At 55.1% G+C, this 24,834-nt stretch overlaps 1 protein-coding gene across 6 annotated transcripts in view; it reads right to left on the bottom strand.

Annotated features, from left to right (window-relative positions):
- ARHGEF7 (Rho guanine nucleotide exchange factor 7) overlaps positions 1-24,834 on the bottom strand; it is a 122,229-nt gene that overhangs the window by 24,456 nt on the left and 72,939 nt on the right. For 4 of the 6 annotated variants that reach the window (XM_045978327.1, XM_045978324.1, XM_045978325.1 and 1 more), the window contains 8 exons: positions 23,753-23,841; positions 13,289-13,383; positions 12,986-13,081; positions 10,491-10,613; positions 4,600-4,738; positions 3,811-3,870; positions 3,117-3,263; positions 914-1,000 (listed from right to left, as the gene is read on the bottom strand). In XM_045978327.1, coding sequence (XP_045834283.1) covers positions 914-1,000; positions 3,117-3,263; positions 3,811-3,870; positions 4,600-4,738; positions 10,491-10,613; positions 12,986-13,081; positions 13,289-13,383; positions 23,753-23,841 — 836 coding nt within the window. Of the gene's footprint in view, positions 1-913; positions 1,001-3,116; positions 3,264-3,810; positions 3,871-4,599; positions 4,739-10,490; positions 10,614-12,985; positions 13,082-13,288; positions 13,384-15,842; positions 15,909-23,752; positions 23,842-24,834 lie in introns of those variants that run through there. The other 2 variants (XM_045978330.1, XM_045978329.1) reach the window with 2 other exon arrangements.

Below are 24,834 nucleotides of genomic sequence, written 5' to 3'. Positions count from 1 at the left end.
CGCCTGGGCCACAGACACCGGGTCAGCAGCGTGCCGACCAGCGAATAGGCACCCGCACACACTGGCTCCACCAGCTTCAAAGTGCTCTTTCTGGAGGAAGTGTGGGGCAATCGCTCCTCCATGCGTGGTTACCCTTTCTGTGGGGCACAGACGTGCCACGGGTGCCTCTGGCCCGGGGCTCCCCCATGTCGTGTCCCGGACAGAGAGTGCACTCCGTCCGTACCAACTCGGAACAAGGGGCTCCTGCTGCAGAGCAGGACCCGGGGACGCAGGACCCGCCCTTCCGAAACCACACGGGACGAAGGCCGTGAAGCCAGAAGCAGCTACGGGACAGAAACTAGCTGTGGAACACCCCATGTTAAATTTCTGAGGACAAACAAAACCTCTCCCCCCACACCTTGCATTTTCTTCTTCCAGGCTCAGCCTTCTCAAGAGTTAGCAAGACGAAAAATAAGCAGCTTGTGATCACCCAATGCTCCTCGCACCAGCTGCCCTCAGCCAGGCTCCTGCAGCGCTTCGCTGCTTCTGGGACCTCCCGGCCCACACCCTCCTGTACCCGCCCGCGAGCCCAGCCCGCAGCACCACAGTGGCCAGGAAGGCGGCACCTCCGGAACGGGGCTCCGGACGGAGACACAGCTGGCGGGCACCTCAAGCAGCCCGTGGCCTTAGGAGGCAGCCCTCAAATGTCGGGTGGTCGCCTCCTGTCGTGCTTAGACTAACGCGGGACTCCGTCAGCACAGTGGCACACACACACAGCCAGGAGCTGCGTGTACGAGGCACACCGTACCTACAGCAGCACAGACACAACGCAGGCAGGCACGCGCACTGCTTCACCCGAAAATCCAAACCGCGCCCGGAATAGACTCTCAGATCCACAGTGAACAACAGAATATAAATTTAAAATGTGTTTTACCTGATAGATAAAACCACTCATCCTAGGACTGGCAGACAACATTAGCAAAATATTTGGGAAGAGCAGAAGGTATCTCTCATTCTTTTCCTAATGTAAGAGAACAAAGAAATGCAAGTAATTTTGTTTTTAAAACACACAAATGTGAGAACAAGCTGTCTGTATCAGATCTTATGAAACATGTACGTATTTCCTTGTTTCCCCCAATTCTATCAGCTGAAATAAATGGAAACAAAATCATGACAAAGTCTTAGACTTGCAAATAGCCACCGCAGCATCTTTAAAAAAAAAAATTGGTTAAGGAATTCAGCTCTGCCGTTAACTCTTTTTAGTTAGTCTGAAAGTGTTAGGTCTAAGAAAAAACAAAGAACTCAAAGCTGGGGGTCGTGGTGGAGAACATTGGCCCTTTCGAGCGGAAGGAGGACGGGATGAGATGTCAGAATGGACTATTCCTGGCACTCCCCTTAAAGCCCGACGCACAATGCAGCGCTGTTTTCATCCACACTATAAACCTTACCTACTTCACATGAAAGACTTAAGAGCAAGTCTATTAAAAATCACTTGCTTCAAAAAGTTTAAAAAAAAAACCACCACCCCAGAGAGACGACAAGGACAGGACAGGTTCTTGGGAACGTAAAGCGCGCAGACAGCCCTTCCACGAGCGGCCATTTCCAGCATTTCCACGGCAAATGCCGACGGGTCCAGAAACAGGGTCCTCCACAGTCCTCCGATGCCAGCCACGTGCCACAGGCCTTGAAAACAGGTTGCGCACTTCCAGCTCGTGTGAGCCCACTGCACACAGGGCACCGGAGGTGGGCAACAAGTGGCGGGACCCTTTGGAGCTTGGGCCCCGCGAGGCCTGCCACCAAGAAGCCTGTCCGACCCGCCGCCATCTTCCCAGTCACGACCTGCAACCACAGTCTGGGTGCACCTCTTCACGTGGGGGAGACCTCACATTGCACAGAAAACATTGCTTACAAACTAACGAACATTTCCCAACGTTTCAAAGTGCATGATTAAAAGACTGTTTCTAGAAAGATGTGGGGTCTTTTAAGTCCGTGTCGATTAGGAAGTCACGATTTCCGACAGTCCCCAAACCGACATGAGTTGGGGTTTTCTTACTATCCTAAGAGTCTCAAGCTTGCAAATGGGTCATTAGCATATCTTGATCCTGTTAATTACTGTTCTGGGTTTGTTCCCTTCTGACTCACACAAAGGTGGGACCAAACCCCTCCACTCCTCAGGAAGAGACGCTGGCTTGGCAAGCGGGTGAAGGAACTCAGGCACAGGGGCACAATCCACGGTTTCCCTCGGGGCTCATATAAGAGTCTACGCTCGTCTCTCACTTAAACCAAACCCACCAGGTAACGGACTTCCACGACGGCCAGGCAGGAGAGAGGACATAACAGGCTGAAGGATGAAAACCATCAGAGACAGGTTTCCTAGAACCATCGCGGCGGCAGGCAGGCCGGGGCAGGCAGGGACACACACCCTGCTCCGCGGCGACAGCTGCCACACCGGTCCTGTGTGGAGGCCACCCTTCAGGGGACACAGGCTGCCCACCACTCATCCTGGATGACCTACACTGCTCAAGTGGCCCACTAGGAGCTGAGCCCCACTGGCTGAGCCGAAGCCACTTTTACGTCACATAAGGACAGAAGGCGGACAACAAATGAGGATACAGGAATTCTATTAAAATGACATTCCTGGAGCGCCTGGGTGGCTCAGTGGGTTAAAGCCTCTGCCTTCGGCTCAGGTCATGGTCCCAGGGTCCTGGGATCGAGCCCCACGTCGGGCTCTCTGCTCAGCAGGGAGCCTGCTTCCTCCTTTCTCTCTTTGCCTCTGCCTACTTGTAATCTCTGTCTGTTAAATAAAGTCTTTAAAAAAATAAAATAAAATAAAATAAAATAAAATGACATTCCTTCATAAGCGCTAATCACATGATGAACAAAGAGTAACATTCTAAGGTATTTACGTTCTTGACTCGCTGAGGAATCGGGGAAAGCATTTACAAAACACATTATACTGAACACAAATTATGTTCACCTCTCAACTCCATTTCTTCCCAAGACATCTTAAGCTGTTTCAGGGAAGACAGTCTGAGAGGGGGACAGGACAGGACCACTGCCAGTCCGGCAGCCACCCTGTCCCTCCACTCCATTCTGCTCCCACCCGCTCTGCAGAGGGGAGCTCAGGCCCTGCGTACCTCACTCCCGGCGCACTGAACCATGACCTGGGACATGTACACAACGCTGCCCAGGGTTGTAATGTCGTCTCCCTCCCAGCTCCGGATGGCCTCTGTCAGAATCTGCAACTCCAGTTCCTTCCTTTTCCGTACTTCCTGACACTGGGCCTGAGACACAGAACACCGGTGTTAGAAGACACAGAAGCCTCCAGAACCTGCAGTGTTGGCCACACTACTTTGTCACTTAAGACAGAAAACCCACTGAGCGAGGATCTGCGTCATTCACCAGCACGAGGTGGGAGCGGCAACACCCATGGCATTTTTAAGTCAGACGCATTCCAGAAACACCTTCCAGAAACACCTTCCAGAAAAACCGGGGATGTGCAGCCCAGGGACAGGGCGGGGCTCCACTCGTCTTCGCGAAGACATAGTCCGGAGAAACGGACCTTTACAAGCGACCACAGCATCAAACATGTAGTAGCTTTTTAAAGGTTCAACTATTTGTAATTCTCCTGGTGTCCTTAGCTCAGTAAAGCACGTGCAATTACCACCACAGTAAACAAACTAGCACGTTCATTTCTATTTCAATACACCCAAATTCTAACTCTCAGTTTCTCTATCATCACACTTTTCAGGTAACAAAACATTTTTCTACATTCCCTAGTCGTAATAACGCCTGGGAGAAAAAGCCCTAATGTTTAGCTAGATCACTTACCGAGAGATTTTTGAAGGCAGTCATGGATTTCTGAATATCTTGTCTATCTGGATGATAATCCTTTGAACAGAAGAAATATTATTAGCTTTCATAACGTAAAGTCTTTTTTCTTCAAAAGGCACTCTACAGACTAGCCTGAAACTTTCCCAACGCTTTTCAACCAACAGCAGATCTGATTTTTCTCATTAAAGCGCCATTCTTGCTCTCGGGGAGCCGTGGGGCTCTGGGAATCGACAGTTTAGAAAAGCCCACGGCAGGAGTCCACACCCACCCCCGCAACCAGCCTCCCACGGAGCCTCTGCAGCTCGGGCGCCCGCAAGCAGAGGTGGGCGGCAGGGCAGGGGCCACGGGGCCCGGCCTTCACAGGGGAAGTTCGCAGCCCTCCTCCAGACAGCGACCTGGACACAAGGCCCCGCCCGGCCTACAGCCCAACACTCAGAAGATGAGCCGCGTCAGGAAGTGCCGGGCTCTCTCCTGTCACCCCTGTGCAAACGCTGCCCCAACGACCTGTGGCTAAGCGTCCCTAACGCAGCACCTCAATGCCTCGCAGAGCTGAGATGTGCGTTCTCTAGCTGGGGGGTTTTTCGAACAGCAGCCGTGGGTGACAGAGGACAGGAAGGACATGTTTTGTATGGAGCTGGGGAAAGGAGAAAACTCAGTATTTCACAGAATCGTTTTTGAGAATCCATCAGGTCAAAACCCCGCAAAGCACTCCGGCCGGCTGCGGCCTCTGAAGCGGACAGAGAGTGTCCCCGACGGGCTCGGCTCCGAGCGGCCGGCGCGCCGTACCTCCATGTGTCTCTCCAGCTCCTTGAGCAGCGTCGGGTACTTGTCCAGGCGCAGGAAGGGTCTGCTGAGGCCGGTGGTGAGCACCAGGATCCCCGGGCTGCTGGCGCCTCTGCTCTCCATGAACTCGCCCAGCTGCTCGCTGGCCGCCGCGCCGCAGGGAGAGAGCAGACGGGGGTGAGTGCGCACGCCGAAGCGGGGTCCGCCCTCCCCGCCAGCAGCCCCGGGTCGGAACACGGAACACGGAGAGCCCCACAGGTGTGCGCCGCGCTGGCCCATCTCGGGGGCGCGCCTGCTCGGGAAGGCGCAGGAGCAGCCGCGCGACCCCGACCGCCGCCCCCTGCCGCTGGGCGAGCCTCGTTCCCAAAGGAGCGGCCCGCTTGCCGCAAGCACCCTCCAAGCCAGAACAGATGGCAACGCTCCGGGCACCTCGAGGCGGCTTAACACACACGCACGCACAAGGTAAAGGCTGCTTCCCGCTACCGTGACCTGCGGCAGGGCAGCCCCGGCCCAACGGCCCCGGGAGCGCTCTGTGAGGAAGGCGGCTGAGACAGCACGACTGAGGCTTCGCAGCGTCGGCAGCACCGTCCCACCGTCACGTCTCAGAGGCTCTCGGTCGACGAAGACCGTCACCGCGTCCGCCGACGAGGACGCTGAGCTCACAGTCAGAAGTGAAAGCCGCCGGAAGCCGCACCTGCGTATTCTCCGCCATCCTGTCATCTTCACCCCGTCCCCCATCTGACGCCACGACCACCACACCACGTCCGCCCCGAGTGTCTCAGTCCCACAGCGGGGCGTCTGGGACGACCCGCGCAGGCCAGGGAGTGCAGCGGTGCGCATCGAGCTCGGTCGGCGACGGACCCATCAGGACTCACGCTGGGGCCCGGGGCTCTGCCCTTGTGCCCCCACCGCAGCCCTATGCTCCCCACCGTTGCCCCTTGCGTCATTCCAGGCACGGTGACATGAGGGACAGACAGGCTGGGGGGAGGACACACCAGCTCAGGTCACCACCCTGACCTCTGAGCCCCCATGTCCCCTTGGGAGGAACATCAAGTGAAGCCAAAAAACATGGAAACCCCGAAGAACAACTGAGCACATCGGTCGTCAGTGCAGGTGACCTGGTCTGACCTCGGAGACCCCCAGCCACTGCCTCACCTCCTCGGACCCCTCACCCCCAACTCAGCGACCCCTGCCCATGGCCCGAGCTTCTCAGGAGCGTCCGCCACGCTAGGGCTCCTGGTGAAAACGGACACGCTTTGAGGCGGCCAGTTCAAAAGTACTGAGCACGGCCACTTGCTCCAGTTCGACTGACAGGACTTCCCGTGGAAACAAGAGGACAAGAATCGGGGTTGGCACAAGCCGCCTCTAACCCAGCCGCAACGATCCTGCGCATCCACGGGGAAAGCTGTTTACGTAGCTAAACCCACTTCGACATAAAAGGTTGCCCATTCCAGGTTGAAAGCAAAGGAATCGATCACCGTGAAATTGGTTTGACACTTCTTAAGCACACAAGACCTCCTCAGTTCCCTCTACCTGAAGCCGGGCTTAGGTAAACGAGGTGAGGCGGCCCGCTTGGGCCAGCGGCGCTCCCGGAAGCCAGGGCGCGTGCCCGGGCTGTGCCAGCAACACGGGACTAACGTGGTCAGGGGCCCAGGCTGCCTGCCTCGCTCCCCTCCCGCACGGACACCTCCGCTTCTTGAAGTCAACCTTGCGAATTTATTTCTACATACACATTCCGGCGGTGTTAGCAAAGCCAAAGCAAATCCTTAAAAAGGGGAAGGTTTCACACAATCCTAGCTCTAGAAACTTATCACAGGCTACGTCTTCTCCTTTCTGTAAGAATATGGCTTCAGGGTTTTTCGCCTACAAGGCAGCCCTTCGCCGCAACAGAACTTAAGTCATCGGAGAAGCTGCCGCGCTTCCTCTAGCAGTGCGTGGGCTAACACACGGGGAAGCCTGGTGTGTCTGCCACGCGCTCTCGGAGACTGGTCCTCCCGACAGCCCCCGACCACCGTTACTGAAGCCGGGCACAGCGGGCCGTCACCACCACCTTGCTGCGCGTGGGTCCAGCGTTTGCCCGAGGCTGTGGGGACCTAAGGGCCAGGAGCAGCACCTGGGAGCACCTGTTCGCAGAGTTGCACGCTTTATCACCGTTTTGCCTCCTCCCTCCTTCCACATCGACTTCTGCCCGCTGGGACGGGCGGGTAACTGCAGAGCCCAGGCCGGCTTTCTCCCAGTCATTGCCTCCTCTCAGCTCGGGTGGAAGTGAGAGCTGCAGCCAGAGCGCATCGGGAGGGATGGCGGGAAGGGGATGACCCGCTTTCGGACAAGCACTCTGCTGGGCACCTGAGACACTTCTGCACGTAATCCCCAGGCACGTCAGCGAGCCTGCCACACGGGTGTCCTCTTATGCACGTTCACAGAACAAGGCACCCCGTGAGGACGGAGGCCTCGATCCTCCCTGCTAGCAGGGTGGCTGACCCCGAGGAGAGCCCCAGGGCCTACGCCAGACTCAAGCGGCTGGTGTGGCCCCTGTGACCGTGCTGTCCTCCTCTGTGTCTCACACACATGGTGCCTGCCCCTCACACCTTCATCCTCAAACGCCCATCTCTGCCAACTACCGCATCCATCCCTAAAGCAGTGGAGTGGAAGGACGGACTGACGACGAAGAAATGGGTATGTTAGCATCATTTCTCGCAGCATCTGAACCGGTCAAGCACAGTCCCATAAAAGCGGAACTCTGCGGGACTGAAAATACATTCCACAACTCCTTCAAATATAATCCATGAGGAGGCTTTCCTATCACAAGAAAACTGCAAGAAAGTCCATTCAGAACGGTTTGTTTTTTTTTTTAATATTTCTGCACAAGAAATTTCCTAACTGTCGTTACGGCAGAGAAAAAGTAACAGAACTACGCAAGTTCTACTTCTCGCCTCCTCCAGAAACACCCTTGAACTAAGAATTTAAAAGGACATTTCTGCAAACAAAAGACTTAACATCCACGATCTCAGAACGCCAGAACATGTACACAGTTAAGTTTTTATAGATCATTTTTCATTTTAGTTTTTTAAATTTAGTGCAAGACAAGACAGCTGGTTACGACTATTTTGACAAGACAATGGCTCTTCCCGCTTACTTCCTCCTGACGCCAGCAACCTGATGCGGCAGTCCCCTCTGCAGTCACCCCGCTGACACCGGAGGCTCCAACAACAGGACGGGCCTGGAGAACACCACCATGTACGCCCAGCAGAAAGCAACAGTTACAGTGCTGGGGGAAACCCTCATTTCACAGACTAAGTTATGAAACACATAAATTATTCAAAATAGGCAGCCACAAACATAGGTCTCCTGTCATGAAAATGCAAAAGGAACCTCTCAGCTCTGACTCTACACAACCCACAGCCCTGTCTATGCGTTCCCAAGATTCACACCCAGAATTTCAACCGCAGGAGCAATTACACGATTGCAAATAAAGCCTTTACAACTTCTCATCAGTACACTTGCATCAATCCTTAAAAAGCATATTCAAGCATAAAAATAGGTTAATCAATCCATAAGCGGGGCAGCTTTAAGACCCCAGCAAATGGGGGGCACCTGGGTGGCTCGGTGGGTTAAAGCCTCTGCCTTTCGCTCAGGTCATGATCCCAGGGTCCTGGGATCGAGCCCCGCATCGGGCTCTCTGCTTCCTCCTCTCTCTCTCTCTGCCTGCCTCTCTCCCTACTTGTGATCTCTATCAAATAAATAAATAAAATCTTAAAAAAAAAAAAAAAAAAGACCCCAGCAAATGTAGGGAATCAGGGAAGCGACAGGTTAAGAGGCCAGAATAAAACATGACAAGCACGAAGAGAAGGTCCCAGCCCAACGCAACCCTGTCTCGATTCACCAACTTACGCTTGGGAAGCAGGGCCTGACGGGGGGTGGGGGGGGGGGGCCGGCGGCAGCAGGGCGGGACCTCTCGCTGCCCAGAGACCTCAGGAGGGCACACAGGCGGCGCATGCTGCCAGCCCGAGCAGCGGCCACTCTCCCGGCTCCCCGGGCCAGTGTGGAACCGGGACCTTCCCATCCCGCAGATACGCCACGTGTTGGCGGCACAGGTTCCCCACTCACACTCGTCTGTGTTCCTTCCCCGTTATTTTGGGGGAAATGCTGCACCTAGGTTTCAGCTGGGACACAAACAGTCATTGAAGTAATAGCACAGAAGGGATAAACATCACCCACTCCCAAGCATTTCTCTTCAGAGTCTGAACACCTTCGCAAACAATCTGAATCCTTTAAATGCCACCCTCAGGACAGATGTCACTTCCACGGCCCCCAAGTGCCCACCCCACCCTCTCCAGACTTCCAATCAGACCCTAGAGGATCAAACCCCACCCCCCAAAAAGGAAGAACAAAAATGTTCAAGGACAGTCATCCTGTTTGCTTCCTGCTGGTCTCCCCTACTGCCACACCAGCAGTTCCCGCGGAATTCTCAGAAATGCAAATGCAATCCTTGCATTCAGCTTTTGTGGAAATTCTAATGCCCCAGAGGCCAAATGGAAGGCAGGTTGAACACAGCCGCCCTCCCCGAGGCAAGGAGGAAGAGTTTAGGGGAGGGGGCTGGGTTCTTTGGGTTCCATTTCTTGGACACCCTATATCCTGACCTCCCTTTCCTTCTGTCATCTGCCACAGGCTGCTGCCTCATTTCAGGACTGAGGAGCTTTCTCATGTTCCAGCACACGGAGCCACAGTGGGAGCACAGGCTCCTCGGGGGACGGGCGCAGAGAGACCCCAGGGAGCACTGCCACCAGAGCACGTGCCGCTCCGTTCCGCTCTCCCGCACCTTTTGCTCGAGGCTTTACAGTAACCCCTCCAGCCGGCACTTCCAGAGAAGGGACGACGGCCCAGAGAAGCAAGAGGACTTGCCCAAGGCTCACCAGCGGAGTGCACAGCTGCGGCTGCGACCAGGTCAAGGTGAGCCCGAGGCCCTGGCTCCGCAGCCCGCACTCCGGCCCCCCACACTCAGGGACGCTACCCTGGAGGCTGGGCTCCGCGTCCCCTGAGGCCCAGCTCCGTTACAAACAGCCCAAGCATGCTCGTAGGCAAGTTGAAATATTTAAGTATTTAACTCTAACTTACCCTTAATGCTACTGAGACAATTTTTCATTTACAGTTTAAAAAAATTTTAAATGGCTCTTTTCAAGAGTAACGGTGAAAATGTGTCTAGCGCACCAGTAAAACTCGGTGCCTCTCAGAAGCGGCGGCCGGATGCCCAGACCGCCCCCAGCAGCCCCAGCAGCCCCAGCAGCCCCGGCAGCCCCGGCAGCCCCGGCAGCCCCGGCCCCTACCCAGCTGCTCTGCGGCCTCCTCCGCCGCCTCCTTCGGCCTCACGGGGCCTCACGGAGCCTCACGGAGCCATCGAGCAGGTGCCCGCTGCTTCACTTCTTTCATTCTGTCTCAGGCTGAAAACCTGAAGCTAATTATCTCCGATGAACTTTTACCTATAACGCCCATCCCTGGTTTTAACAGGACCACACTCTCTTAAGGCAAACGTAATTCCAAAGCCCATGCTTGCCGCTCTCGGAGCTCACAGAAACAGGAACCGGCAGCCTGGGGTTAGCTCGCAGCTACATTCCAGGATCCTAATGACTCCTCCCACCCACTGTCCCAAGGGCTCCAAGCTAAAGGAAGACTTCAAAAAAACACCCTTTTTCTGCTCCAAAAACACTACTCAGCACCCCAGAGACCCTTACCAGAGCTTCCCGGGCCCTGAGCTCAAGAGGAGACTAGAGCCCCGTGCGTGACTGTCGAACAAACAAGTGGTATCAGCGGTGCCAGGAACACGGGGCCAAAACGGGCAGATGTGGAGGGCACCCCGACGGCCTCTGCCCTCAGGGGAGGGGTCTCAGGGCACGTACCTGTGCTCCGTGAGGACGTTCACTGCAGACGGGTGGTTGGCACAATATGCTAGGTACAAGCTTTTCATCTGCGGCATCAGATTTAAAAAGCACCCTCCGACCCGCTGCTGAGCTTCCGGTAGCCTGCAGACGTGCGACACAAGGGAGACATCCTGAATTTCATGGACAGAAGGGAAACTGCCAAGTAATGAATACAGAAAACCAGAGTGAGGAAGACCTCCTTGTGTACGACCTCTACGAAAACAAAATACACAAAATCCAGGACGTGGGCTCACAGCAGCCACCGAGCAGCCAGAAGCCCGTACCTGGAAAGCTCCTCTGCTACCGAGCGGCAAACTGACCCCTCTTTCCGCCTGCACCCAGCTGCGTGGCCACCTATGCAAGCTACAGACCCCCAAATCAAGGCTTTGGGCAGGGGAGGACGAGAGGTCACCAACCCTTCAGTTTTGTATAAAAGGGGAATCAGAGAATCCCTTGGCCGGCGAGGTTTGCTACTGAGGTAGCACAGGGACAGGCACACGCGCACACACACACACGCACACCACAAGAACACCACAGCCCTCCTTCCGTTTAGGGGAAAGCTGGAGACCGAGCCCACCCACAGACCCCCTGGCCCCGTCTTGAATCTAGGCTATGAGAGCTGCTGAGCCTCCAACAGGCAGAAACTCAAGAGCAGAAGAACAGGAGGGCGATGACCGGCAGCAGCTGTGGAAGCAGGACAGCACGACGAGCGGTGCTGACCTGCGAGGCCACACCCACGGCTGGCTTCCGGCACGAGGGAGACCCCCCTTCAGGTCACAGCCACCTTATTCCTACCAAACAGACCCCCTGCAGGTACACAAACGCTGGACAAAAGATAAAACCAACTGCCCGAAGACAGCAGAGGGCCAGAGGGGACGATTCTGGAGATGCCTGGCACTTGCGAGAGGGAAAGGACACAATTCTCTATGCTCTGGGGCCAATGGGGGCCAAGGCTATGCCACGTAGGGCAGCTAAGCCCCAAGAGCAAATGGCAGAGTTTGGTTCAACCCGAGCTGCTGCGACGTGGGTGTGGGGGGGGGGGAATTCTAGGACTATGCACCTGAGTTCTGCACCAATCTCTGCAAACTTTCAGAATATTCATGATCACAGCCTGTTTGATGAGGAAAGCTAATCTCAAACCCTCCGTTCCACCATGGAAAATCCAACGACTAACACCGACCCACCATGCCCGTGAGGAACGTGACCAAAACACTACCTAGGTCACACCGAAGTCCAAGAGGACGCAAGGCCTGAAGGCTGACGAGACATTGGACTCTCGGCCGCTATGTGACCTCCCTGAATTTTAGGGTTCAGATCCACATACCTGCGGTGCAGAGGGAGGCCCAAAAGAGGTGTTGCAAACACACCACACAATATTAAGGTATTTAGTCCACCTTATCCACAGCCACTGGGAAAAGCAAGGGCAAACACATGGAGGCTGGCCTCTCAGAAAGGCCCCACATTGCTGGCAAATGACCTCCGCACATCAAAAGGAAGGCAAACCTATTCTCAAACTACTCTTTTCATGCCAGTAATTAATGCCACTTTATACAAACCAAAAATGCTACCAAAGGAAACGTGATGTGAGTTTCTGTTTGAAAGCCAGCACTTCCCATGTCCTTCAGCTTTCCTACCGCACCTTCCAGGATCAAGTGCCTGGAGGAAACCTGGGACCTACTTTGAGCGTGGCCAACAGTCAGCCTGGGACATGGAGGGCAGAACACTCCTCACCACTTAAGATGGAGAAAGACAAAACACTACAGGAAGGAGAAACCAGACACCAGCCAGATTCTGGGAGAAAAAGTTCCCTGATCCTGTTGACACAGAAATAGAATTTAAAAGTAAGAAGGACCCCCTCCTCTCTCAAACCACAGGTAATCAACACCAAGTATCCCCTGGAGACCTAGAGCCTAGAAAGTGTGTTCATGCGCATTTAACCGCAAGCTGTCCAATGCCCAGTGGGCACTTAGTCCACACCCGTCCATGCGTCTGATGCCCACCAAGAACAAAACAGTCACACGGGAAAAAAGTCAATCAGACGGCCAGTCCCTCAGAACATGCCTCCCCACTTCCCACAAAAAATACCGTGGAAAAGGCAAAACCACACACGGCGATGGCCACGGCACGTCACAGAGAGAGTGCTTTACGACCCCGCTGCCTCCCAAGGGCCAGGAACATGAGCAGGAGCAGCCCACCTGTGCGGCTCCTCCTCCCGGACGTCCCCCGCCCGCCCAACGCCTCAAAAATTCCTACTGCTGGCCCGTCTCTCTCCTTTCTCTACGGTCAGCAGAGAGCCCTACTATAAACTCTAGATAGCCAAAAACAATTTATACTATAAAAGCTAATACACCAAAAAAAGTCAAAGTAACAGTTTCCATCATTAGAAATGCAAATTCTAAAATTACATTAAACCTGAATCTTTAAATACCAGTTGTACTAACCTGAACTGTGGAAATTTTTAGCATCTTACTTACTTGGTGCATTCTTCTAAAGACTGAACAAGCATTTGCTGGAAAGAACATATTTCTTCTAGATTTCCCATTAAATGCGAAGTGTTTGCTGAACTTAACCTAAAACCAAGAAAATAACAGTAAAAGAACATACACTTTCACTCACCTCTCCCCTCCCAATGCCCAGCTGAGGCCCCACCGACTAAAAATCCCTGCATCTCAAACAAGCCAGTCCCCGGCTTATACCAGCATTTCGTCCTTTGTTCTCCAAGAAGGTGAGCCTCAGTGTTGACTACGTTGGTTAGTACAACTGACCGTCCAACTTACTTCTCACTGGTCTGCAGAGGCCGTAGATAGGCTGAAAGCACAGTCTGAAGCTCTTTCGAATATTCATTTTCTGTTTCCAAAATGTTCTGTAGCACCTACGACGAACAAACAAGACCATTACTGGCCGGTAAGACTTAGTTCATCGCTGTCCAAACTCACACATTGCGTCGACAGAATACCGATGCGTTTACTATCCCTCCCCGTGACCATTAACTACGAAACCCGCACCAGAGAGTCTTCCCGCAGCTACACAACTGACTTCCTGTCATCGCCAGGCACATGTGGGACAAGTTCACGCAGAACAAGCCCACGATATCCATCATCAGAGGTGCTCAAATCACAGAAGCACGTACACATGGACTGGTTTCCAACACGGTGCCCTGCAGAAGCAGCCAGCGATTCACAAAACAAAGTCACGCCTGTCCCGTTCACAGGCAAGTCCAAGAACGGGCAGAACTAACCTGCTGAGGGCAGAAAGCAAAAGTGGGGAAGGAGTGACCATGGGGAAAGGGCCCACGTTTCTAGGGTGATAGATATGTTCTATACCGTAATTTGAGCAGTCAGTACAAATAAATACACTTGCCAAAATTCACTGAACTATACCTTTAAAATCCATGCATTTTAACATATGCAAGGTGTATTTCAACGGACAAAATCAAGTTTGCTCTTTAGACTGAGCCTAGCAAACGTAAATCAATTTCATCAGAGAATGACAGTCTCAAATCATGCTACACAGGTTTATTAAAAAGTAAAAGTTCACCAGCATAAAGCCCTTAAATAGCCACTACTTTTAAAAAGGAATGATAAACCAACCTTACAATGTTTCCTGAAACCCTATGTTAGATAAAAAGTGCAAAACATGGGGCACCAGGGGGCCTCAGTTGGTAAAGTAGCTGCGTTAGGCTCACATCATGATCTCACGGTCCTGGGGGATCGAGTCCTGCATCAGGCTCTCTTCTCGATGGGGAATCTGCTTCTCCCTCTCTGCTTGTGATCTCTGTCTCTCTCAAATGGGTAAATAAAACCTTTTTTTTTTTTTTTTAAGTGCAAAACAGCTGAAGTAAAAAACCTCTTTCCATCAGCAACGGCCAAGAGCAGAGGCCCCTCCCCGAGCAGGGAGGGGTGGCACGAAGGTGTGCAGGTGAGCGGGCGGAGCCCAGATGCGAGGACCAGCGGCAGCTCTCGTCCTCAGGGAAGCTATCCCTCTAACCCTCTCCGCTCTGCCTTGTCCTCTGGAAGGATCCTTCAAATCAAACCACTAGTGAGGAGCAGAGCCCGTGGGTGGCGTGTGCCTGCGGACTGGACACAGCCCGTGCCTGATGCCCCCTCTGCCCGCCAGGCTAAGTACAGGAACCCGAGCTCCCAGGGGACCCGATATATGTAAGGAACGCAAACCCCTTCTCCTTCCTGCTCTGCCAGAGGCCCGGCGCCTCTTCAATGAGAAAACCACATCCCGCGTGTTCTCTGAGCATCCACAAGATGCGCTACGAAGTGCAACTTCTCTTCCAGAACCAACCATCCCCAGTCACGCACAAAGTTGTACAGAACAAGCACAAACGCAGTCTCCTCCCCGACTCGATAATTAAAATACGTATGCTCAACGTTAAAAAAAAGGAGCCGTTCATCTAACTTCAGATTTCCACCTCAGTAACATGCATTCAACGCGGGTTCTTCATCCGCTCAATTCTGTGTGTCCTCCGGGGAGAGCACGGTGCTTCTGAATGCAAACCTGAGTCGATGACTTACATGCTAGCTAAGACGAAGAGAATCAGTGGCTTCCACTGTGACACTGGGCTCTGGTTTCTCCCCTGAATGGGTCTATTCATGCGAGAGTGGGGGGGCGAGCCGGAGGGCGGAGGGGCTGCTCACAGGGCTCATTCCGCTGTGGGAAAATCTGGGTGCTGGTCCCAGGATCACAATGTCCCCTTCGAAGAAACGGTCACCGGACAAAAATGTCAAAGGAACAGTGGACAGAGAACGTCATGTGACACCAGCCACTGCGTCAGAAAACTATTTAAGCAGACATTATCCGTTAAAAGGAACATGAAGCCAAGGAGAGTGGTCCTTGATCCGAAAATAAATCAGATCTGCCTCCGATGCAGAAGATGTACAGTCTCCAACGTTCCGACAGAAACTAACCTGTGACCTCACGCACTGGCTACAAACATTACGAACCGTGCACAGCGCTGCTTTCAGAGTGCTTGAAACCACGCGCCGTCCATGAAACGAGAGGCAGGAAGCGCAAGGCGACATGGCTAGGATGCGTGTGAGTCCGATTAGAAGGCCCTTTTTCCGTCAAAGCAGGAAGGCACAGTGTGCAGACATAAGAGCCTCCCCACAAAGGCACCAGCACCGATGCCGAGAAGCCCTCCTCCAGAACGCTGCGTGGGGGCCCTGCAGCGGGTTCGCGGCCACGAGCAGTCACAGACGCTCCTCAAGGAAGTGCTGAAGACACGTCCTGCCACCCTCCCGCGCCAACAGCCCGAGTTACACCAGCTTTCCCAGCCGCCCTCGCCCCGCCCGCACCGCCGGCCCTGCCCCCAGCCCGTGGCACCTGTCTCCCCCTTCTGGACTTCTGCACGCTTTGGCTGCTGCAGGACCCCATGGGACTCCGCAGCCCGGCTCCAGAGCTCCAGAGCACACAGGCCGGCCCCGGACAGCGCAGGCGGGCTCCACGACAAGAGCAGCCCAGCTCCAGCGTCTGACGGCCGGCGGGGCCCCACCAGTCCAGCTCGCCCTCAGGCATGAGGCGTGGAGAGCCTGGGCCAGTCAGACAATGGGGCCACACAGGAGGAGGACAGCAGGCAAGCCACACAGACAATCCCTGAACTGTCAGCCTCTAGGGCAGGCGAAACAAAGGAGCACTGACTTCACTACCTCGCAGACACAGAGCCTCACTCGATCACCACCATTCAAGGAGCACTTGGGGTCACCGATCTCACAAACGAGCTGCAACTCGCTCCGCAACTTTCAGGTTCAGGTCATTGGTCCTTTAAAAACAAGTAACTAACCTGCCTAACGAGCATAATGTTTTCTTAGAGATTTGATCAAGATGAAAGATCATAAAGTAAAACCAACTTACAGCAACATAACCCTGGTTTCTTCTGAGGCACGTCCCTGAGATGGTAACAATCAGACAGCAGGGACCCCCCACCTCATCGGGCCCTGCCACGCAAGGACAAAAAACCACCGCTGCCCATTTCCTCCCAACCCAGTCTGCTAAACTGTACTCGCATTTTCAAAAACCAGATTGTAAGACAGGACGTGAGCCTCTAGGGAAAGGAGAGGAAGGAGCCGGCAGGCCGGGCTGCGGGCGGAAGCCATCCCACATCCCCCTTCCCCGGGCTCCACACCCTCCGCCCTAAGGACAGAAGTACCCCCGCCCCCTCACTACAAATGACCGGACAGAGCGGGCTTGCTCCTGTCCCCGTACTCTCAGCAACCAGCTCTCAACACTCGGGAGGGGCCGGGTAGTATCCTGCCGTTTGAAAGACCTCACGTTACTCTATTTCCAAATGTGGGGATTTGCAAGGTCTTAGGAAAGATTCCTTCCAAATGCCAAAGGTTTGCTGTGCAACAGCTCCAGCCCAAGCTCCGGGTCACCTACAACACAGGTCACCAGCGGAGCCAGCCTCAGCGGGGTGGGGGGGGTGGTTGTTGACAGGGTTGGGACACTCGAGAGTGTCGGCTCCCTGACCTGAAGCAGAAGAGATCCACAAACCACCCGCTGCAGCCTTCCACCCAAACCCGGACCCCCGTGTGGCCGCTCACCCTAATACTCCCGCGTCGTGAGTTTAAGGGCTGAAAAGCCACGAAGGTGCAGGTTGATCTTAGGAAGCGACGGGAAAAGGAGAAGCAGCAAAACGAGGGCTCGGGGTCGGTGCCGGCCAGTGGGAGCACAAGATGCTGGGCTGGCGGTCTCCCGTCTCCCGTCTCCCCTGGGCCCAGGACGCAGAGGCCTCAGGCAACGCAAGGAGCCAGGAGGAAAGAGAGAGGCGGCTTCTCTGGACACAGTGAAGGTCCAGTGAAGAAAGTCGCTAGAGCGTCTTATGAAACATGTGCCCCGATACCGCACATTTATTAGAACCAGTCACCGCTACCTGTCGTGACTGCAACGTTGCAGGGGCAAAAGCTACCCTGCCTTTTCACAAGCCCTGGCTCCAAGTCGTTCCCTACCTGCTGCTCCTGTACGTGAAGAAACCGGCACGATGCCTGCGATAAAAGCGTGCAAGAGAACCGGAAAAGTGAGCCAGCGCCACGGACCGCGTAAGGCCCTGAGGCCCTGTCTCCCCAGACGCACATACTTAAGACACCTCCCTCTCTACCGATGACTGAGGAAACACCTCAGCCCCTAGAGGACCCACCTCCGGAGCCCTCCCTCCCTGGGGGCTTCCCTGGGCTCTGCTGGAAAGAGGCTGTCACGCCCTGCACGTGCGGCTCACGTGCTCCCACCCCTAAAACCCACCACGCTCAGGCAAGTCTCAAAGACACTTCCTGGCACCTGGACTGCGGCCCCCCCAGGCAACCCTCACGGGGACACCTGTTTGCAAACACAGCAGCATGGGGACCTCAATGATGCCGAAGGCCCAGGTGCTTTTCTACACGCTCTCCCTAACAGCCCTGAAAACCTCCTCAAGGCCGAGCGCCTCACCAGGCTCCCTAAAGCCAACACAACAAGGCCAAGGCCAGCATTCCCAAGTTCCTCTGTCAATGAAGTGCCCGTGCAGGCAGCGAGGGGGCCTCCCCCAGGCCCGCCCACTGTCCCGAAGGGCACAGACACGACTCGCGGGCCGGGCCGGCGCCCCCGAGCTCTGCCAGCCGAAGCAAGGGCTCTCCCGATCGTGCGCTGATCTAGGACGCAGACAACCGCCCTCTTCCCGCTGGAACAGACAACAGTGGGGGCTGGCTTGGTCACGGAAAACGGCCAAGTCCGTTTCTCCAGTATCTGGGACTTCTTCCATGGCGGCTCTCAAGTCTGACGCCCGCTTCTGACTCCAACAGTCTGGCCTCTGGCGCTAGAGTCACCCTCCAAAGCCACCGCGGCTTGCACGGGCAAGTGGCGAAGTCTGCCACTCCCGAGAAGCCACGCTCCCGCACGCTTCTATCTCCTCGGTCAACAGTTCTCCATGACTAAGTCCTAGGACACAGATTTCATACTCTGCTTACTGCACGCAAACACGTACTTTACCTGTTCTTTAAAGCTTCACGTGCATTGTCGGTGACTGTGGACGTGCGTGCCACTGGCTGAGAGTCGTTCTGGTGCTGCCACACACTTGGCCCGCTCCAGCCCCCACTGAGACACGTCGGCACAGGGGCACCAGGTGGCTCGGTCAGTCAAATGTCCGCCTCCTGACTTCAGCTCAGGTCGTGATCTCGGGGTCATGGGACCCAGGCCCACACTGGGCTCCACACTCAGGCTGGGGTGGGGGCGAGTCTACTTAGAACTCCCCCCCCGCCCCCACCCCGCTCTCATTTCCTAAAATAAATAAATCCTTAAAAAACAAACTAAACTAAAACCACCTTCACACAAACATCATTAAACGCATTTTAGCTCATTCCTCCAGCATTACTGCATCACGGGGCTTGACGGTTCTCAGAAGTCTACACCCCGAGCTCCCGAGCAGCACCGTGGACTGACGTGTCCACCCGTCAGAGCGGCGGTTCTCTCAAACCTCTGCTCGTCAGATACGTACACGGCTGCTACCAAAATTTTTATGAAAGCTTAACCACACCGTCAGAGTGCTGTCAATAACGTCTGTGTCCTCCCAAAATGTGCATGTCTGGGGCATCCAGAAATCCCCAATGTGGTGGCCCTTGGAGATGGGGCCTCTGGGCAGTATACATAAGGGGACGAAGCAGACCCAGGGGACGAAGAGGCCGGCTCTGTCTCTCAGCCACGTGAAGATCTGACCAAAGGCAGCCCTCTGTCAGCCAGGAAGAGGGGAGCCACCCAAACCCCCAGCAGGCTGGCACTCTCATCTCGGACCCTCAGCCTCCGTACTGGGAGGAGTCCGCCAGCCCAGGGCGCTGTCGCAGCAGGCCAAACAAGCCCACCACCACCACCACCGTTTCCAGGGCTACACTGCTCTCATTCTCTCGTGTTTATCCACTAACCCAAATGCACATGCATTAATGAGCTCCTCAATCCTCAAGGATAACCTTCTGTTGCTGTAACTGCTACAAATGTTCCAATTAACTTGTAATTTGGCTTCCACTGTTCGAAGGCAAAGAATTTATTGAACTTTTATGAAGCCTAATCAATCTCGGTATTTTCTGTTTTCATTCATTGCTTTTGGGTTCTAAAAAGCCTCCTGTCCGCCCACCGCGCTCGTCAACCACATCCAGACCCGCTGGCAGAGCGCGGAAGGCTGTCCAGCACAATCTCTGAGCACCCTGGGCCACACACTAAGCTGTGCAGCTCTGACGATGACCACTAGGAAGCCAAGCTTTAACAGAAATAACCTTCAGTGCCCGTGAGGACGTAGTCAAAGTCAGTCAGCAAACAAAAGGAACAACCAATCCTGGGAGTAGGAGAATTCAGAATCCAGAATTACTAAAATCTAAAGTGTTCAATTTTTAGTGAAAATGTACAAGATACACGAAGAACCAAGAACGTGACCCATGCATAAAAACCAGGCCTTGCAAGGAAATAGGCTGAGGGGACCCAACACGGGGCACAGTCCGTAAAGGCTTCCACACAGCGGCTCTCCGTATGCTCACAAAGGACTTCCCAGTCTGCCCGTTTCTGGGTAGAAATCATCACTCCATCCTACCAGGTAAAAAATATGAACAGACTGAAAACATCGCCATGTCTCGGATCCACATGGGAGAGAGAACAGGACACAAGGCAAACCCCCAACCCCAAGACTGGCGAGGCCGACAGGCAAACACCGAGAGCCCTACTCGCTAGGGCCCAGGGCCTCAGCAGAAACTGGCCTGGGGGTGACAGCTGGGTTGGAAAACAGGAACCAGAACTGATGGACGGCTGAAGGCTCAGGGCAGACAAGCTGCGAGGCAACGGCTCCGAGGCAGACCCAGCTGCAGCGGCCCCCACGACACTAGGGAGCTCACATCCAGCGGTTTCGCCACGTTCCCAAAATACCCGAGGAAAATGCCCCCGGGCTTCCAACGGAGATGCGGAACAGTCCCACCAGGGACTGAAAATCACGACGTGAACGTGCCAAGGGCACTAGAGGATAAAGCCGGCCACGTGCAAGAGAGGCCTGCGAAGAGACGGAAAGCGTAAGGACCGCACACGGTAAACACCAGCGGGAGAGAAGAACACATGGGGCCGTCGCGGGAGCAGACAAGACGCGCCGGAGAAGCGGGTGCTCCAGCTCCTCACGGAACCCTTGAAGACCGAAAGACACAGGAGAACACAAAGGAACACGCAAGGACTATGGGACAGCACCGGTGTGACACACACAGGACGGACTGTGGGCAGAGACGGAACAGAAGGACTGAACAGCGGTGACGGAGAACTCCCACCATTGGTGCCGCACAGCAAAGCCACAGGCTCCAGGAAGCACAGAACACAGCAAGCAGGATAAACGCCACAAAAGCGACACCGGTACACGCTGTCCCCGAACTACACCAGAGGGGCCGTGGGGGAGAGTGACACGTCCGGTAAAAGACTGCTCTCCGAAACACGAAGAACTCGTCCAACTCAGCAAGATGGCCCAGCTGTACAGCGGACAGAAAACTGGACAGAAACCTTACAAGAGAAAACACACAAATGGCAAATCAGCACGTGAAAAGATGCCCCCGTCCTTTGTCACCAACAAGGAGACAGCCCGCCCACAGCCAAACCCCAACCACGGACGCACCGGACGCAGTGAAGACAGCCCACGGGAGCCCCACCGGAGGACAGCATGACAGCATCTTCCAGAACGGAGCATGCTCTCACCACACGACCCAACAACAGATCCTCCTTGGTTTCGACCCAAAGGCACAGAAAACACGTGCACACAAAAACCTACACACGCAGGTTTGCAGCGTCTTTACTCACAGCTCCCGGCACGTGGAAGCAGGCGCCATGTCCTCCAGCAGGCGACGGATGAACCGGTCCATCCAGACAGGGGGTTACTGTCCTACACTAAAAGGAGCGCCATCAGGCCGCCGGAGATGCTGAGCACGGGGGAAGCCGCGCACATCTGGAGGCAGGAGGCCCGCGGTTCCTCCGTCATCCTCCCGATTTCACTGCGGCTAACCCTGCTCTCAAAGAGTCAAGTCAAACGAGGACACAAACACAGTCTGTAGCCGACTATAAAAATAAACATATTGGGGCGCTTGGGGGGGCACAGCCAGTTAAGAGTCCAACTCTTGATTTCAGCTCAGGTCGTGGTCTCTGGGTCATGAGATCGAGCCCCACGTGTCCAGCTCCACACTCAGCGGGGTCTGCTTCAGGTTCTCGCTCTCCCTCTGCCCCTCCCCTCCACGGACTTGCGTGCTCACTATAAATAAGTCTTTTTTAAAAAATGGAAAATTTGAGCAAATGCAAATGGAAAATGATGAACTGAAAGGTGTGATAAAGTGAAAAATTCACTAGAGGAGCTCAACATTAGATCTGAAATGCGGAAGAATCAGCCAACAAAAAGGACAGTAGATTATTCGGTCTGAAGAACAGAGGGAAACAAAGAAACATTAAGAGCGCGTCAGAGAGCGGGCGGACACCAGGTGCACTGACCATGTGCGCAGCGGGAGTTCCGTGAAGAGGAAACAGGACGAATGTCCCGTGACAGTCTTAAGTCCCCCAGAATCACTTTGTACCCCCCGGTTCTGGTCTTATCTCGACCATCAACAGGAGCAGCGGTCACGGAGCCAGCCTTCAGAGCGCCACGGCACAGTAGGACTGGTACTCGCCACAGGAAGCCTTCCCTGGAAAGAAACCAACGTCCCACATACGAACACAACAGGAAAAGGCAGCACCACAGTCCTCGTCCTGTGAAACCCGAAGAGCCACAGGACGACTCTTACTGCGGCCTTGCGTACAGAGCCACGCACGGAGCATGACACACACAGAAAACCAACGCTCTCCGCAGAGCCCCATTCCCAGAACAAACATCCAACGAAGAACCAAACAGGACAGCGGAGGGCAGAGCGCAACCGGGAATGGTGGGCGCCGCCCGAGTCGGGGTACAGGCTGTGCCGGGGAGGCCTGGCGCCCCATCGGTGCGGAGGCAGCGCGGTAGCCCATGCTCAGGGGAACGGGGACACTGAGCAAAGAAGGGAAGCGCGAGGAGCAGCAGCTGAAACTCAAAGGAAGGGCTGCTCAGCAGAGGAGCCGGCATCGGCCAACGGGAAGAAACCAACCTGAGACCGCTGGGGCATCGCACGGAGGCTGCGGACCCAGAAGCGTGGAAGGGAAACCAGGCAGAGGCAGCGTGGACACGAGGGTGGGGGGCGGGGAGAGGAAGCGATGAACTGCACCCATGCGTGAGAACGGGGCTGCTGCACCTCTGCCCGTGGCTATAAGCCGCTGCCCCCACCAGGCCCGTGCAGAGCAGCCACGAACCGACCGTCCCGAGTTCACGGCGCCCAGTGAGGTCCGTGGCCCACCGACAGCGCGCTCAGCGCGCCAGGGATGCGGACTCACGGCCGAGCGTCCCGTGTCCTCTGCCTTCCCACCAGCCGCACAGACACTGAGCCCCTCAGGACCGCTCGCAGCAGCACCAGCCCAGAGCCGCTCCGGGCAAAGACGCACCAGCTCGCGCCCTCGGAGGGACAGCCCCAGTCAGGACACTTTCTCTGGAAGACGCGGAGCAGAGAAGAAACCCCAGATGCAGACTTTCCACGAAGTAAGACTGATCTGCAGTGACAAAGTTTGCTTCGCTGGCCTGGCACACCGATGCATGCCACAGTTCAAAGAGCTGTCAAATCAACAGGATCGCTTCCTGTCTCTGCAGTCCACGGAGCGGCTGAGGGGCCAGGAAGGACTCCACTAGACCACCCGAACTGCTCAGCTCCAAGTGCGGCTTTAGACTCTGAAACGCTCACCCTATGTACGTGGAGACACTCTCCTGTGACCCCGCGCCGTCTGACGGATGTGCGCGGCAACCCCAGGAAAGACTCCGCGAGGGGACACGCCAGCGCACACAGTAACTGACCTCCAGCGCTCACACTCCCCTCTAACACAAGTAAAACGCCACGTGATGCCCGTAATGGCTTTAAAACACATCGTGAGCCTTTCCACAATCTCCTCTTGGCAGACTGGAAAGGGAAGGAGGGAATGCTACAGGATGTGACCAAAACGGCATAATTCTACGTAAATACTGGAACAGAAACAGAAGATGACAAGAGAGAGATGAGAAGAGAAGACAGCAGAACATTAGATGGTTGTGACTGTGCGGCCAGTCACGGGCCACTTTTACACCCTCCCTCGTGCCTTATGTAGTTCCACCACAGACTGGTGGACACACTCAAAAATATCAAGTTATTCTTAAAACAGGTATTGCAATTACTCACCACATTGTAATAGCTTTTGTTAATGGCAGTCGTGTCAAATCCTTTGGGAGGGCTCTTCAGCGCTCCTGACTTGGGCGACACAGGCTTTTCTGAAATGAAAATGTAACACAATTTTACTGACCAGCACTCAAACCCCCAAACACGCCAGCCCTATAGAGCCCAGAGCTACGGGTCCGGGGCCGCTGCTGAAACGACCCACTGAAAACGGAAGCTGAACAGAGACTCATGTCTGTCCCCGTCATGCTCAGCTCTCTGAGGTCAGGGAGCCAGTGCTTCCCCGCCCCATACATCGCTCACTCCACACACCCCATCCAGACTCGACATCTGACAGACTGTGCTCACCACTGACAGCAGGTCAGAGAACACCAGCAGAGCTACACCCACAACTCAGGAGCATAGTGAAGACAAAATACTAGGGGCACAGAATCAGAGCCGAAGTCGGCGACCCCCCCCCCTCCCCGGAATCCAGAGCACTCAGAAAACAAGTGTCTCTGAACCGGTAGGATCTGCCTCCAAGTGATAGGCGAAGAAGGAGAGCCACGCCCAGCAGGGACAGAAAACAAGACACCAGGAAGCCTTAATTAAGACCGTCTGCCCCAGAGAGGCCCATGATCGCACTCCTGAGGACCGCAGGGAGGCAAGCATCGGTGCGTGGCCCCGCTTTAACGCGCTGCGACAGCTATCAGAGCAGCGTCTGTGAACTGAGAACACAGCTCTCAGGGGGGATGGTGTGTGTTGCCCACCGGTCCTCCTCCAGGCTCCGGGGGCTGGCAGGGAGCAAGTGCGAGGAGAAATCCTGAGAAGCGCATCCTAAGAGAGGTCGTCCGTACTGTGCCCACCCAGCTCCCCTGCAGAAATCCACGTGCTGGCCCGGTGGGAGGCTGTGCCCAGCATCCTTCCACCTGCCCGTGCACAGTCTCCACGGCACTCCCGCAAACACTCCCCAAGCCTCGGGCCCCGGATTCCAACCGCCTGTCCAGTACCGCCATGGCCTTCCTAGCGACAGAAACCCCAAAGCCTAACACACACACACTGTGGGCGCCCCGCTTCCTGCACAACAGTCCACCGAAGCCTTCCTTCAA

The sequence above is a fragment of the Meles meles genome, chromosome 14, assembly GCF_922984935.1.
Source record: "Meles meles chromosome 14, mMelMel3.1 paternal haplotype, whole genome shotgun sequence".
NCBI lineage: Eukaryota > Metazoa > Chordata > Mammalia > Carnivora > Mustelidae > Meles > Meles meles.
Note: the sequence above shows the minus strand (reverse complement) of the source record. Positions and strands in the feature narration are given on the sequence as shown.